Source organism: Melopsittacus undulatus, chromosome 21 (assembly GCF_012275295.1).
Source record: "Melopsittacus undulatus isolate bMelUnd1 chromosome 21, bMelUnd1.mat.Z, whole genome shotgun sequence".
Lineage (NCBI taxonomy): Eukaryota > Metazoa > Chordata > Aves > Psittaciformes > Psittaculidae > Melopsittacus > Melopsittacus undulatus.
In genome coordinates this window covers 1,864,537-1,876,192 of record NC_047547.1, presented here as the reverse complement: position 1 = coordinate 1,876,192, position 11,656 = coordinate 1,864,537, and the positions used below count along the sequence as shown (strand labels likewise).

Below are 11,656 nucleotides of genomic sequence, written 5' to 3'. Positions count from 1 at the left end.
CCGTCCTGGCTGCACAGTGCCCCCCATTGCTGCCGCACCGACCTCCCCTTCCTCACTGGGTGCTGACCCTAACACCCGCTGTGTGCCATGCTCCCGTACACTGGGATGGGGTCCCCGGGAGCATGCGGGCGAGTCGGGGGGTACAGTCCCGTGCAAAGGCATCAGCTGGGTGCGTGTCACCCCCGGGGCAGGCACAGTTGTATCATGGGGGGAATTTGGGGTCACAGTGCTGGTGCTGGGCAGTCACCCCCTAAGATGTGGGGGGCTTCACGCCCTATGCAGCCATTGGAGGCATACATGCATGGGTGTGTGGACACGTGTGCATGCCAGTCTGTGTGAGTGCAAGGGCTGCGCCCCCCCCCAACGGCCCCTCGCAGGCTGCAGCAGGGTTGGGGGCACCAAAATAAGCCCCCAAATGGAGCCCCCCTCAAATTTACCTCCCCCCCCCCCCCCCCGGCTGCTGCCTGTCCCCCACCATCAGTGAAGAAGTACCACAGCTGGGGCTGGGGGGGGCAGAGCCCTTGCTGGGGGCTGCTCCTCCCCCCCCCCCCCGGCTCTGGGCAGGGACTTCCTCATATTTTTTTAAGAAAATAAAAAATGGGAAAAAAAAGCAGAAAATAAAGAAAAACATTAAAAAAAGAAGAAAATAAAAATGTTGGAGTTTGTGGAGAGTTCGGGATGCGGGAAGAGGAAGGAGGGATGGGGGGTGCTTGTGCTAAAGGTGGTGTGTGTGGTCAAGGATGGGGTGCAGGGAGGAGGAATGAAGATGAGGAATGTCAGGGATTGGAGGCAGGGGTCAGGGATGAAATGAGGGGCTCAGGGATGGGATGTGGGGATCAGGGATGGGGGGGGGGGGGGGGGGGGTCAGGGATGCGATCCGGGGCTCAGGGATGGGATGATGGGGTCAGGGATGGGATGATGGGCTCAGGGATGGGATGCGGAGATCACGGATGGGATGCGGGGGTCACGGATGGGTACCCTCGGTCGGGGGGAGGCTCCCGTTTCCCGTCGGGCCCCGCGGCGCCGGCAGCCCCTTTGGCTCCGCCCCGGCAGCGCTCGCGGAGCCCGGTGGGGCCGCACCGGGGAGCGGCCGGGAGTGCGACAGGGACCGGGAGCGGGACCCGGACCCGACCCGGCCGGTATCCGTCGGCACCGCGGCCGCCATGTGGCCGCTCCGCCTGGGCAGGGTGAGTCTGGGACCGAGGGGGGGGACCGGTGCCCTCGGCGGGGGGGGGCTCGGTGCCGGGAGCGGCGGCGCCGGTGGCCGGAGTACCCCGGGGCCCGCAGGGTACCGGTGCCTTGTGGAGTCCGGATGCGCAGGCAGTGCCGGTGCCCGCAGGGAGCCGCGGTACCCGGCGTGTTCCGGTGCTCCCGTGCACGGGGGGGATTCGGGTACCCACGGGGGTCGCTCCCTGCACACCCGTTTGTCCCCCCCTAGAGCTCCGTTGTGGGCACAGCGCCCATCCGGTGGGTGTCGGGGCAGCGGCACCAGCTCCTGCCCCCCCCCCCCCCCCCCCCCCCCCAGGCTGGGCCGTGCCCCCCACCCCTGCCCAGCTCGGCCCTTGTGGACTTTGTGTCCGGCCCAAAGTCCCCGGGTCGGGGGCAGGCACCGTCCCTGGCCCCTGGTCGGTGACCGCGGGTGATGCAATGGGCCGGCAGCAGTTACATCACCCCGGACCCTGCATCAATAAGAGGTCCTCTTTGGGACCCTGGGCTGAGGGGGGGACCCCAATGCACAACAAGGGGGTCCCCGTGGTGTGACCGAGGGTCTGCCCACCCCACCTGTGCATGCACCTTCCAAGACGCTCCTGCCCCTTGTGGGGGGGGGGGTCCCCATGTGCCCACCCCGGCTGGAGGCAGAACACTGGGGTCTTGCTTCAAGCACTGTCACCTACTGGTCCAGGGGCACTCTTAGGGGTACAGAGGGGCCTGTGTGGGGTCACAGGGTGTCAGCTTCACCTCTCCTGTGCAGGCCCTGCAGCGATGTGGCGGCTGGGGGGGTACCTGCAGGCAGCGGGCACAGCATGGCACTGCCACAGCCGCTGCCACGGGGCATACACCCGCCTTGACGGGGCAGGAGAGCCTGGCCGAGAGCGACCCTGAGATGTGGGCCCTGGTGCAGAAGGAGAAGGATCGGCAGTGCCGGGGGCTGGAGCTCATCGCCTCTGAGGTGGGGCAGGGGATGCTCACAGTGCTGGGGGGTCCTGCTCAGGTGGGAGCTTTGCTGCCTCATCATTGACCCCTTCTCCCCCCCCAGAACTTCTGCAGCCGAGCGGCACTGGAAGCCCTGGGCTCCTGCCTCAACAACAAGTACTCAGAGGGTTACCCTGGCAAGAGGTAAAGAGGGGGAGCAGGTTCTGGGGGTTTAGGGGTCCTCCTGCAGCCAGGATGCAGCTGCAGGAAAGGTCAAGGGGAGCCCTGGGGCCAGAGAGGGTGTTTCCAAGGGGAGGCTGTCACCTATAGGGCAGGAGGGGAGAACCCCATCACACCCCTCACTGTCACCTCTCCCATCCCCAGGTACTACGGGGGAGCAGAGGTTGTGGACCAGATCGAGCTCCTGTGTGAGCAGCGTGCGCTGGAGGCGTTCGACCTGGATCCTGCCCATTGGGGGGTCAATGTTCAGCCCTACTCGGGCTCTCCAGCCAACTTCGCAGCCTACACAGCCCTACTGCAGCCCCACGACCGCCTCATGGGGCTGGACCTGCCCGATGGGGGCCAGTATGTAGTGTGGGCAGGGGGGGGCAGCCAGGAGCCTGCTGCCTGCAGGGACGGGGGGGCCATGCTTGATCCTGCACCTCTTCCTTCCCCTGCAGCCTCACACATGGGTACATGTCGGACGTCAAGAGGATCTCAGCAACATCCATCTTCTTCGAGTCGATGCCCTACAAACTTAATGTGAGCTGAGGGGGGGAGATGCTGGGGTGAAGGGGGGGGTTTGCTGGCCAAGCTGTTGATCCTGGTGATGCCTCAGGTGCCTGAGCTGCTCTGCCATCCCCTGCCCTTCTGTGCCAACCACATCCTGGTGCTTGGGAGCTGCCTGGGGGCAGGAGGGGCAAACTGTCTGTTTGTCTGTCTGTCCCTCACAGCCAGCCACGGGGCTCATTGACTACGACCAGCTGGAGGTGACAGCTCGCCTCTTCCGTCCTCGCCTCATCATCGCAGGTACCAGCGCCTACGCGCGCCTCATCGACTACGCTCGCATGAAGAAGGTACATGGTGGCATCGCATCCATCCAGGGTGATGCTGTAGTCAGGGGGGGACAGGGACCCCATGGCTCCGTGCGCCTGTGTCTGCAGGTGTGCGAGGAGGTGAAGGCGTACCTGCTGGCGGACATGGCTCACATCAGCGGGCTGGTGGCAGCCAAGGCCATCCCTTCGCCCTTCGAGCACGCGGACGTGGTCACCAGCACCACACACAAGACCCTGCGTGGTGCCAGGTGAGGCTGTGTCCTGCATCCCCCATGAGGATGCTGCCTCTGGTGTGATGCAGAGGATGCGTTTCAGGCTCTGGAGAGAACAGGAGGGACCTGCGGGAGGGTGGTAGTGGTGTTGGTGCCTCCATGGGGTGGTGGCAGGAGGAGCGGTACCAGCTCTCAATCACCACCAGGTCAGGACTCATCTTCTACCGCAAGGGTGTGCGGTCGGTGGATAAGAAGACAGGCAAGGAGATGCTCTACGACCTGGAGGACAGGATCAACTTTGCTGTCTTCCCCTCCCTCCAAGGGGGACCGCACAACCACGCCATTGCTGCTGTGGCCGTGGCCCTCAAACAGGTCCGTGCCGGGGTGGTGGGGCTGGGGATGCCCTGGCCCCACACTGATGTGGTTCCCCCTCCCAGGCCAGCTCACCAGCCTTCCGCCAGTACTGCCAGCAGGTGCTGAAGAACGCCAAGGCCATGGCACAGGCCCTGCTGCAGCGTGGGTACACCCTGGTGTCAGGTACTGCCTCCTTCCTGCACCTCTGGGCAGAGGGAGGGATGAGGCTGCAGCATCCCTTGGCCTCAGTGCAGCAGTGGGGAGCATAGGTGGGTTGGGGGGCAATTGGGGAGCGTTCTAGGAGCAGGGATGAGGTTGGGATGCGGCACTGAGCAGAGGGGGGGGCTCTGTCGGTCACCCCCCACCCCTTTCCCTTGCTCCCCAGGTGGCACCGACAACCACTTGGTGCTGGTGGACCTGCGGCCCAAGGGCATCGACGGCGCGAGGGCCGAGCGGGTGCTGGAGCTCGTCTCCATCACTGCCAACAAGAACACGTGCCCGGGGGACAAGAGTGCGCTCACACCAGGAGGGCTGCGCCTGGGTGAGGGATGGGCCCTGCCTCCATCCATCCGGCTCCTTCCCTTGGCAGGGATCCCCCCTTTGCTTCACCCACAGGGGACTTTGGAGCCAGTTTCTGGCTCAGAGAGGGGCTGGGATTGAGGGAGCTCCTTGCTGGGATTGGCCAGTGCAGACTGGGATTGAGGGAGCTCCTTGCTGGGATTGGCCAGTGCAGACTGGGATTGAGGGAGCTCCTTGCTGGGATTGGCCAGTGCAGACTGGGATTGAGGGAGCTCCTTGCTGGGATTGGCCAGTGCAGACTGGGATTGAGGGAGCTCCTTGCTGGGATTGGCCAGTGCAGACTGGGATTGAGGGAGCTCCTTGCTGGGATTGGCCAGTGCAGACTGGGATTGAGGGAGCTCCTTGCTGGGATTGGCCAGTGCAGACTGGGATTGAGGGAGCTCCTTGCTGGGATTGGCCAGTGCAGACTGGGATTGAGGGAGCTCCTTGCTGGGACTGGCCAGTGCAGACTGGGATTGAGTGAGCTCCTTGCTGGGATTGGCCAGTGCAGACTGGGATTGAGGGAGCTCCTTGCTGGGATTGGCCAGTGCAGACTGGGATTGAGGGAGCTCCTTGCTGGGATTGGCCAGTGCAGACTGGGATTGAGGGAGCTCCTTGCTGGGATTGGCCGGTGCAGCCCCTGATGGTCTCTGTCCCCAGGTGCCCCTGCGCTCACATCCCGACACTTCCATGAGGAGGATTTCCAGAAGGTCGTGGCTTTCATCGACGAGGGCATCGCCCTGGCCCTGGACGTCAAGAGCAAAACCAGTGAGTGAGCAGCAGGGTCCCCCCCTTGCTGGGTGCCAGTTTGGGTGCAGGGGCCTGTGCCCGAGCTGGTGCCAGTGTCCCCCTTTGCTTCAACATCCCCCCCCATCCTCCTGCATCCCCAGGCAAGCTCCAGGAGTTCAAGACGTTCTTGCTGCAGGATGCAGAGACGCAGCAGCGCTTGGCTGCCCTGCGCCAGCGCGTGGAGACCTTTGCTCGTGCCTTCCCCATGCCCGGCTTCTGTGACCGCTGAGCTGGGGCCTCAAAACACCCTTTGCATTCCCCACTCCTCTTTCCCCCCCAGTAGCACCTTTGGGCGCTGCTTCCCCGGGGTGGGGAGCAGTGTCCCCCTTCCCCATCCTGCTCTCAGTGTTAGGGTACAGAGACACCCCCTAGATCCTGATGGGAGAGACCAAGCCCTTGCTCCAACCTCTCTGGCCAAGCAAATCGTGCACTTTTCTAGGGGAAGGGGCTGCTAATAAAAGCAGGACAGAGCTGGTTCCTGTGGAAGTGCTGTGGGTGCTGAGCTGGGGAGGGAGAGGTCAGTGATGGGGTGTTGTGAGGAACAGTGTCCCTGGGTACTGTGCTATGGATGGATGTGGGGCATGCACCAGTGCCTGCAGCTGTGCCTCAGTGTCCCCACCATGGTGCTGAGGGCAGGAGGGACCTGGGGATTTACACTGAGCCCTGGAGTGTGACATCCGCACTGGGGGGGGCCGTGGCCCAGGCCCTGGCACGTCCCCCCCATCACCTGCTTTGTATTTGCTGGCCAGCATTCAGCACTACCATAGCCAAAGCAAACAGCGCCAGGCAGGCGCCCTGGCCCCATGGCTCAGAACCGGGGCTGTGCACACGTGCAGGACACGCACATCCATCCGTGTGCGTGTGAGTGTGTGTGACTCCCTCCATCCCATCCAGCCCTTTTCCCTCTCTGGAGGGGCCGGGATGGGCCCTGGAGCGTGGGAGAGAGGAAACACAGCACCCAGGGCCATGAACTGCTGCTTCCAGTGGGATGTGAGCCCCCATCCCAGCCTTCAGAGGGGGGAGATGGATGTCTCCTGCGTTCATGGGTCTGGGAAACTGCACAGGATCCGTTTTCCTGCCCCACTCTCCACTCCAAATAGTTTATTACTGTGCTATGAGTTTCATATAGGCAAGGCAGGATGGTGACAGCAGCGTGCCAGGTACCGGTGAGTGCATCGCTCCTCAGTGATGTGGTTTATTGCAGGTTGGGGGCCCAGCCCCATGGATTGGGGGTGCTGGGGAGGCAGCGAGTGTCGTGGAGCTGTGGGGCAGGAGAGGTTGATGGGGCTGAGGCACATCCCAGCCCCAGCTCAGAAACTGGGCCGCTCCTTCTTGAGGCTCTTGTAGTCGGTGGAAACTGCCAGAAACTGGAGAAAGGAGGGGATGTGATGGGGGAGGAATGTTCCTTCTGTCCCAAAGCTGATGTTGCCTCTCCCCCTTCTCCCCTGAGGGTTCCTTGTCTTAACCGCAGCCATTTCCCACCCACCCCAGAGGCCCCCAGTTCACCCACTGCTTACTTTATACTGGTCCGTGGGGCTCAGTTTATTCCAGGGTTCAGGATTATTCTTCCGATCCCAGCTGCAAAGTCATGAGCATCTATAAGAGGAGGGGGAAGACAGACCACCACCCCCATCACCCCCATTTTACCCCATTAATGCCCTCTGTCGAGCTCATCCTACTGATGCTGCTGTGATTGGGGTGAGGAGCTGGTTGGACACCAGGCAGGCACATCCCTGCCCAGGCTTGTGCCACGGCCATATCCTGACTCACCAAACCGCAGCCTGGCAAGCACCAAGGCACCGGTGCTACGTGCAGGGGTGCACATCTGCCTGCCCCCTACTGCCCCATCCCTCTGCCCTGCTGCCTGTGAGCGTGCAAGGCTGAAGCCATCCCAAGGAGGACACGTCCCGTTGTGGGAAGCCAGCAGCGCTGTGGGATGGGTCCCTGGAGTGCATCCCCCCCCCCCCATCCTCCTGCAATCCGCTGGTGTTGGCCAAGAGCAGCATTTTCCATCTGGGAAGATGTGTGTGCGTGCACGTGTGTGCGTGCGTGCACGTTGGGGGATGCGGGGGGGTGCGGTGTGTGAATGCAGCCCCCCCAGAGCTGTTTAATAGCATTAATGTGCTGGGGAGAGGGATGCTGCTGTTGTTTTCTCCCCCCTCACACACACATGCGCTTCCCCCATCAAACACAAGGTGCCTGGATCTGCTAATTGCCGTGCTAAGTACCCTGGGCAGCTGGCGTCAAACGGAATCAATGAGCGTTTTACCGGGAGCAAACAAATATTAGAGAGGCATTAAGCCAGCGTGGAGCTGCAGGGACCGCGGGCCACTGAGCTACGGGGGGGGGGGAGCAGGCTGGTGTGCTGCAGCGTGCTGTCTGTCCTGTGTCAGCCCATCCACTGCTGCTCCTCAGCAATCCATCCTCACACCTTACCTCCTGCTCCTTTCCCATTCAGCCTTGCACGCTTTTCATCTCTGTCCATCCCTCCCTCTCTCCCTGGGCTCCTTCTCCACCCATCCATCCCACTGCTTTCCCATTCCTCTGTCAATCCATCCCTCCCCACAAGGTTCCCCCCCCTCCCCATCAGTCACATATTGCTTTTATCTGCCTCGTCATCCTGCCCTGTAACCCCTCTGCACCTCTCTCCCGGCCAGAGCAGCAGGATGGAGGGGCCTTGGTCCCCCACTTCCCAAGTGCTTCCCTCCGGGCACTGCTGCATTCAGCTTTGCTCACCACGGAGGGTGTCAGAGCCCATCCAGGAGCCTTGTGCACCCCAGGGCCACCCCGACCCATACCTGACATCCGGGCTGTACAGGGCCAGCCTCAGCAGGTACAGGACGGCACTGCCCATGCCGACACTGATGAAGCCAATGAGGGGAATGAGCTGCAGAGAGAGGAAAGTGAAAAATACCCCAATGAAATGAATATTTATCAGGCGGACTGGAGAGTGAAAGGGAGAGCTGACACACCGGGAGATTTACAGGGGAAATATGGCAGAGCAATCCTGTAGCTGGGCTGCGGTACACAGTGTAGCTGTCAGCTTGAGTGACTGAATTAAAAGAGGGAGAGAAAAATCGGCTCGTGTTGGAGAGGAATTGGATTTGGAATGAGAAATCGCTTCCCCTGTGCCTGCTGCTGCTGCCCAGTGCTGGTGCTGGCTGGTGCGGCCATGTGTGATGGTGCCCTGGTCAGGGGTTGAGCCTCAGGATTCCTCTCAAAGGGACTTGGTCCTGCCCCCCCCCCCCAGCCCTGTATCCTTTCCCACCACCTCTGGATGAGGAGGGTTCAATCCATCTTCCCCTGTGCCTGCAGCAGGGATGAACAGGGATCGCTGGTGCCAAGCATCACTCAGTGACCCGCTCCAGGAGCTGCCCCAGCCCCATAGAGGGTGACCCAGGGGTCCCTTCACCGTGCTCCGTGCACCAAGGGGTTTGCATCACGCCTTTGCAGGGCAACCGGTTCCATCTCCTCATCTCCGCTTCCCCCCCCCTCTACTGGCGCTGCCAATCCCCAGTGCCCAGGGGGACGTGGCCTCAATCGGAGCCGAGCCGAGGCTGCTTTGACCTCCCCCAAATTGCAGCGGCCCCCGTGCTAGGGGAGACGGGCGGAGCGTAATGAACCTCCCGCAAGCCGTGCCCCTGGGAAGGCGAAACGCAGCCGGCTCCTCGCCGTGCCCATTAGCGGGGATCGGGGCTGGTGTGCGCTGTGTGCGCTGCATCGCCGGTATCCGAGCCCCTGCGTTGTGTTTGCTGGAGCTCAGGTGTCCCCACATCCGTCCCCACATCCCCCCTCCCCAGCCACTCACTGCACCGTGACTCAGGTTCCCATTTGGATGAGGCACAGAATCCCAGACTGGTTGGGGTTGGAAGGGACCCTAAAGCCACGGGCAGGGCCACCTTCCACTGGACCAGGTTGTTCCAAGCCCCATCCTTAGATGAATAGGATCAGTCCACCCCTCCAGTTCTCTGCCAAGCACCTCCTTATGGGGAAGACCCTGGGCACTCAGATGCACCTCCCTTCCCTGGCTGTGCCCCCCCATCCTCTCCCAGTGCCCATGCCCAAGCCAAGCCATGCTCGCAGCGGCTGCTGGAGCAGCGGGCAGATGCCAGCGCCGGTTCGGGGGGTGAGAGGCATCAGCAGATAATGATCTTCCGTGCTGCGTGCGGCTGGGTGCCAAGAGGAGCTGGCAGTAGCCGCTACCCAACCGCGCCGGCTAATCAAGACGAACTCCACAGCGCCGGGAATTGCTGTGTCTGGTGCAGGAGAGCAGGGGCGATGGGTTCGTCTCACCATCTGCTGCTGACACCTTCTGGGTAATTAATGCCTGGGAAGAATTAAGGGTAGGGGAGCTGGGGGAGCCGCGCATTGCATAGGCAAAGGGGCTCTGGGGCTGCAGGCGCAGGCGGTGGGGTCTGATTTCCCCCCCCAAGACACACACAAAGGTAAACAAGATGTATTGAGAGCTTGATCTTAAGCATCCAGAGAGTCCAAATGTTGCTTGTGTGCCTGCAGTGGTTGCCCTTTAACCCCATTTAAGGGGACTTGCTCCCCAGGACCCCCATCTCCCAGCCAGGCTTGACTGCATCCCAGCCACCACTCAGCACTTCCAGAGTGGGGATCTGGCCCCATTCCGACCACTCCAGCTCCAAAAACAGTAGGAAGGAGGAAAGAAACGCATGAAGGTGCTGGGTGAGGTGGGGGCCCCGTGCCTGGATAGGATACAGGCGAGCATCCCTTCCTGTGGCAGTATATGTACCATAGGGAGAGGATGGTGGGATGCAGCCCCAGGCTCTGATGGTACCCGAAAAGCACCCACTGAGCCGTGCAGCCCCCAGCCATTCCAGACAGGGTTTTGCTCCTGTGCTTCCCCATCACCATGCTCCAGGGCATGCTGGGGACATTAATCACTGCCATGCAGGCAGGCAGCCGGGCGTGTTGCGGTGGGAGAATCTATTGCCAGGTGAAAGTGCTGATGTACCTGCCCGGTGTGAGCTGGAGCTCATTGCCTGTTATGGATGACATGTCCAAAACTGCCCCAGCAACCTCTGCCAGCCATAATCCTGCTTAACGGCACGGGGCACATGCCAGGCTCTTCACATACAGGCACCCAGGATCATCCTCCCCTTTACATACACTGGCTGGGGGCCTCTCTGTGCTCCCCCCAAGCTCGTACACCATCCTCTGTCTGACAGATGGGGAAACCTTGGCAGGAGTGAGCAGAAAAGCCCCAAATTACCCCATTTTGCACACACAAACACACAGCAGCCCTGGTCTGTGCTGTCCCTCCATCTGCTCCCACCAAGGACATCAAAAGCACCCAGGAGCACCCCCTTTTCCTTGGGAGAGCTCAGCACCAGGGTGCTCCTGCTCCAGCCCAGGCTCCCTCCTTAGTGCCAGCAGCGCCTGGATGCTCAGCCATGGCTCATCCTTTCCACCCTGGCTGCTTTACCATCCCAAACCCAACTGCCAACCGCTTACGTGACTTCCAGCCAGTGCTTGCTCCTTAACCCTCCCCAGGCCTCCAGCCCTGACAGGTCCCCAGGCTGCTGCTGTCTCGGAGGGGCTGTGGTTTGTCAGGGTTCGAGCATCTCTGTACATTAAAATCCTCAGCAGGGGATGGGGCCAGCTCTGAGCTGAAAGGATGGGAGCTGGTGCTTCAAACTGGGGCTGCTAAGGTGAGTGGGGAAGGGGATTGATCCACCCCACTTCAAGATGCCCCCTGAACACCCACCACAGGGGGTGGACACGGAGCATCACCCCTCATTCAAAGGGTGCTGGTTGGGGGAAATAAACCTGTGGGTAAGAGTCAACGTGCCCAAAGCCCAGCCCTGGCACCCTACAGTGCTGGATGGAGGGAATGGGGCAGGGTGGCCTCACCTCTCTTTAATAAAGGGGGGCCGGGGACCCCCAGGACCACCCTGCTTACCTGGAGGATGCTGTGAGAGCCGGGAGGACAGTGCCAAGGGGAAGGTGGCACACAGGAACAGCCTGGGCAGGTATGGGGAGCAGGACCAGGAGGCTGGGATGGGGTTTGGCAAGAGGGAGGGAAAGGGGGGGCTGATAAAGGGTGCGAAGGGCAGGGATTGAGGAAGGATGTGATAAGGGCAATGATGATCCCGGAGGGACGGGGGCTGCGGGGTGCCCTGTGAGGAGCACAGGGGCAGAGGGATGGGGAGGATGGGGTGGCAGGGGGTGACTCACTCCGGGGTGTCTCTTGACGTGCCTGGAGAACATGGCTCCGAGCAGGGGACCCTTCATGGCGAGGCTGTGGGGCAGGTCCGGCCGCGGTCCTGGAGTGCGGTCCGAGGCTGGAAGCGGGGCAGGAGACGGGAGGGAGGCGTCCGCAGCAGGGCGGGGAGGGACGGGGCGGGACGGGACGGGGATCCCAGCCCGGGGACTGCATTGAGGGCTGGAAGGGGAGGGGGAGGCTGAGGAGCAGGTCCTGAGCTCCTCCCTGCCCCTTCCAGCCGCTCCCAATAACCGGGTTAACGATGAGCTCTGGAACGGGATGCTTGAGGTCCCCGCACGCTGCTGGACCCCAAACCGCATCCT

General features: G+C 62.1%; 2 protein-coding genes across 2 annotated transcripts; one reads left to right on the top strand and one right to left on the bottom strand.

Moving 5' to 3' along the window:
• Positions 1-950: 950 nt before the first annotated feature.
• Positions 951-5,578, top strand: SHMT2 (serine hydroxymethyltransferase 2). The gene is made up of 12 exons (XM_034071619.1): positions 951-1,187; positions 1,916-2,170; positions 2,258-2,337; positions 2,518-2,718; positions 2,814-2,895; positions 3,087-3,209; positions 3,297-3,436; positions 3,607-3,772; positions 3,838-3,937; positions 4,140-4,295; positions 4,973-5,080; positions 5,203-5,578. Exons 1-12 carry the CDS (start codon positions 951-953, stop codon positions 5,328-5,330), a joined length of 1,776 nt encoding a protein of 591 aa, XP_033927510.1. The 3' UTR covers positions 5,331-5,578.
• A 599-nt stretch (positions 5,579-6,177) lies between these two features.
• NDUFA4L2 (NDUFA4 mitochondrial complex associated like 2) lies at positions 6,178-11,400 on the bottom strand. The gene is made up of 4 exons (XM_034071541.1): positions 11,306-11,400; positions 7,900-7,988; positions 6,619-6,679; positions 6,178-6,468 (listed from the first exon to the last, which is right to left on the bottom strand). The coding sequence occupies exons 1-4, from the start codon at positions 11,360-11,362 to the stop codon at positions 6,412-6,414; spliced, it is 264 nt and encodes an 87-aa protein (XP_033927432.1). The 5' UTR covers positions 11,363-11,400; the 3' UTR covers positions 6,178-6,411.
• Between the last annotated feature and the right edge of the window lie 256 nt (positions 11,401-11,656).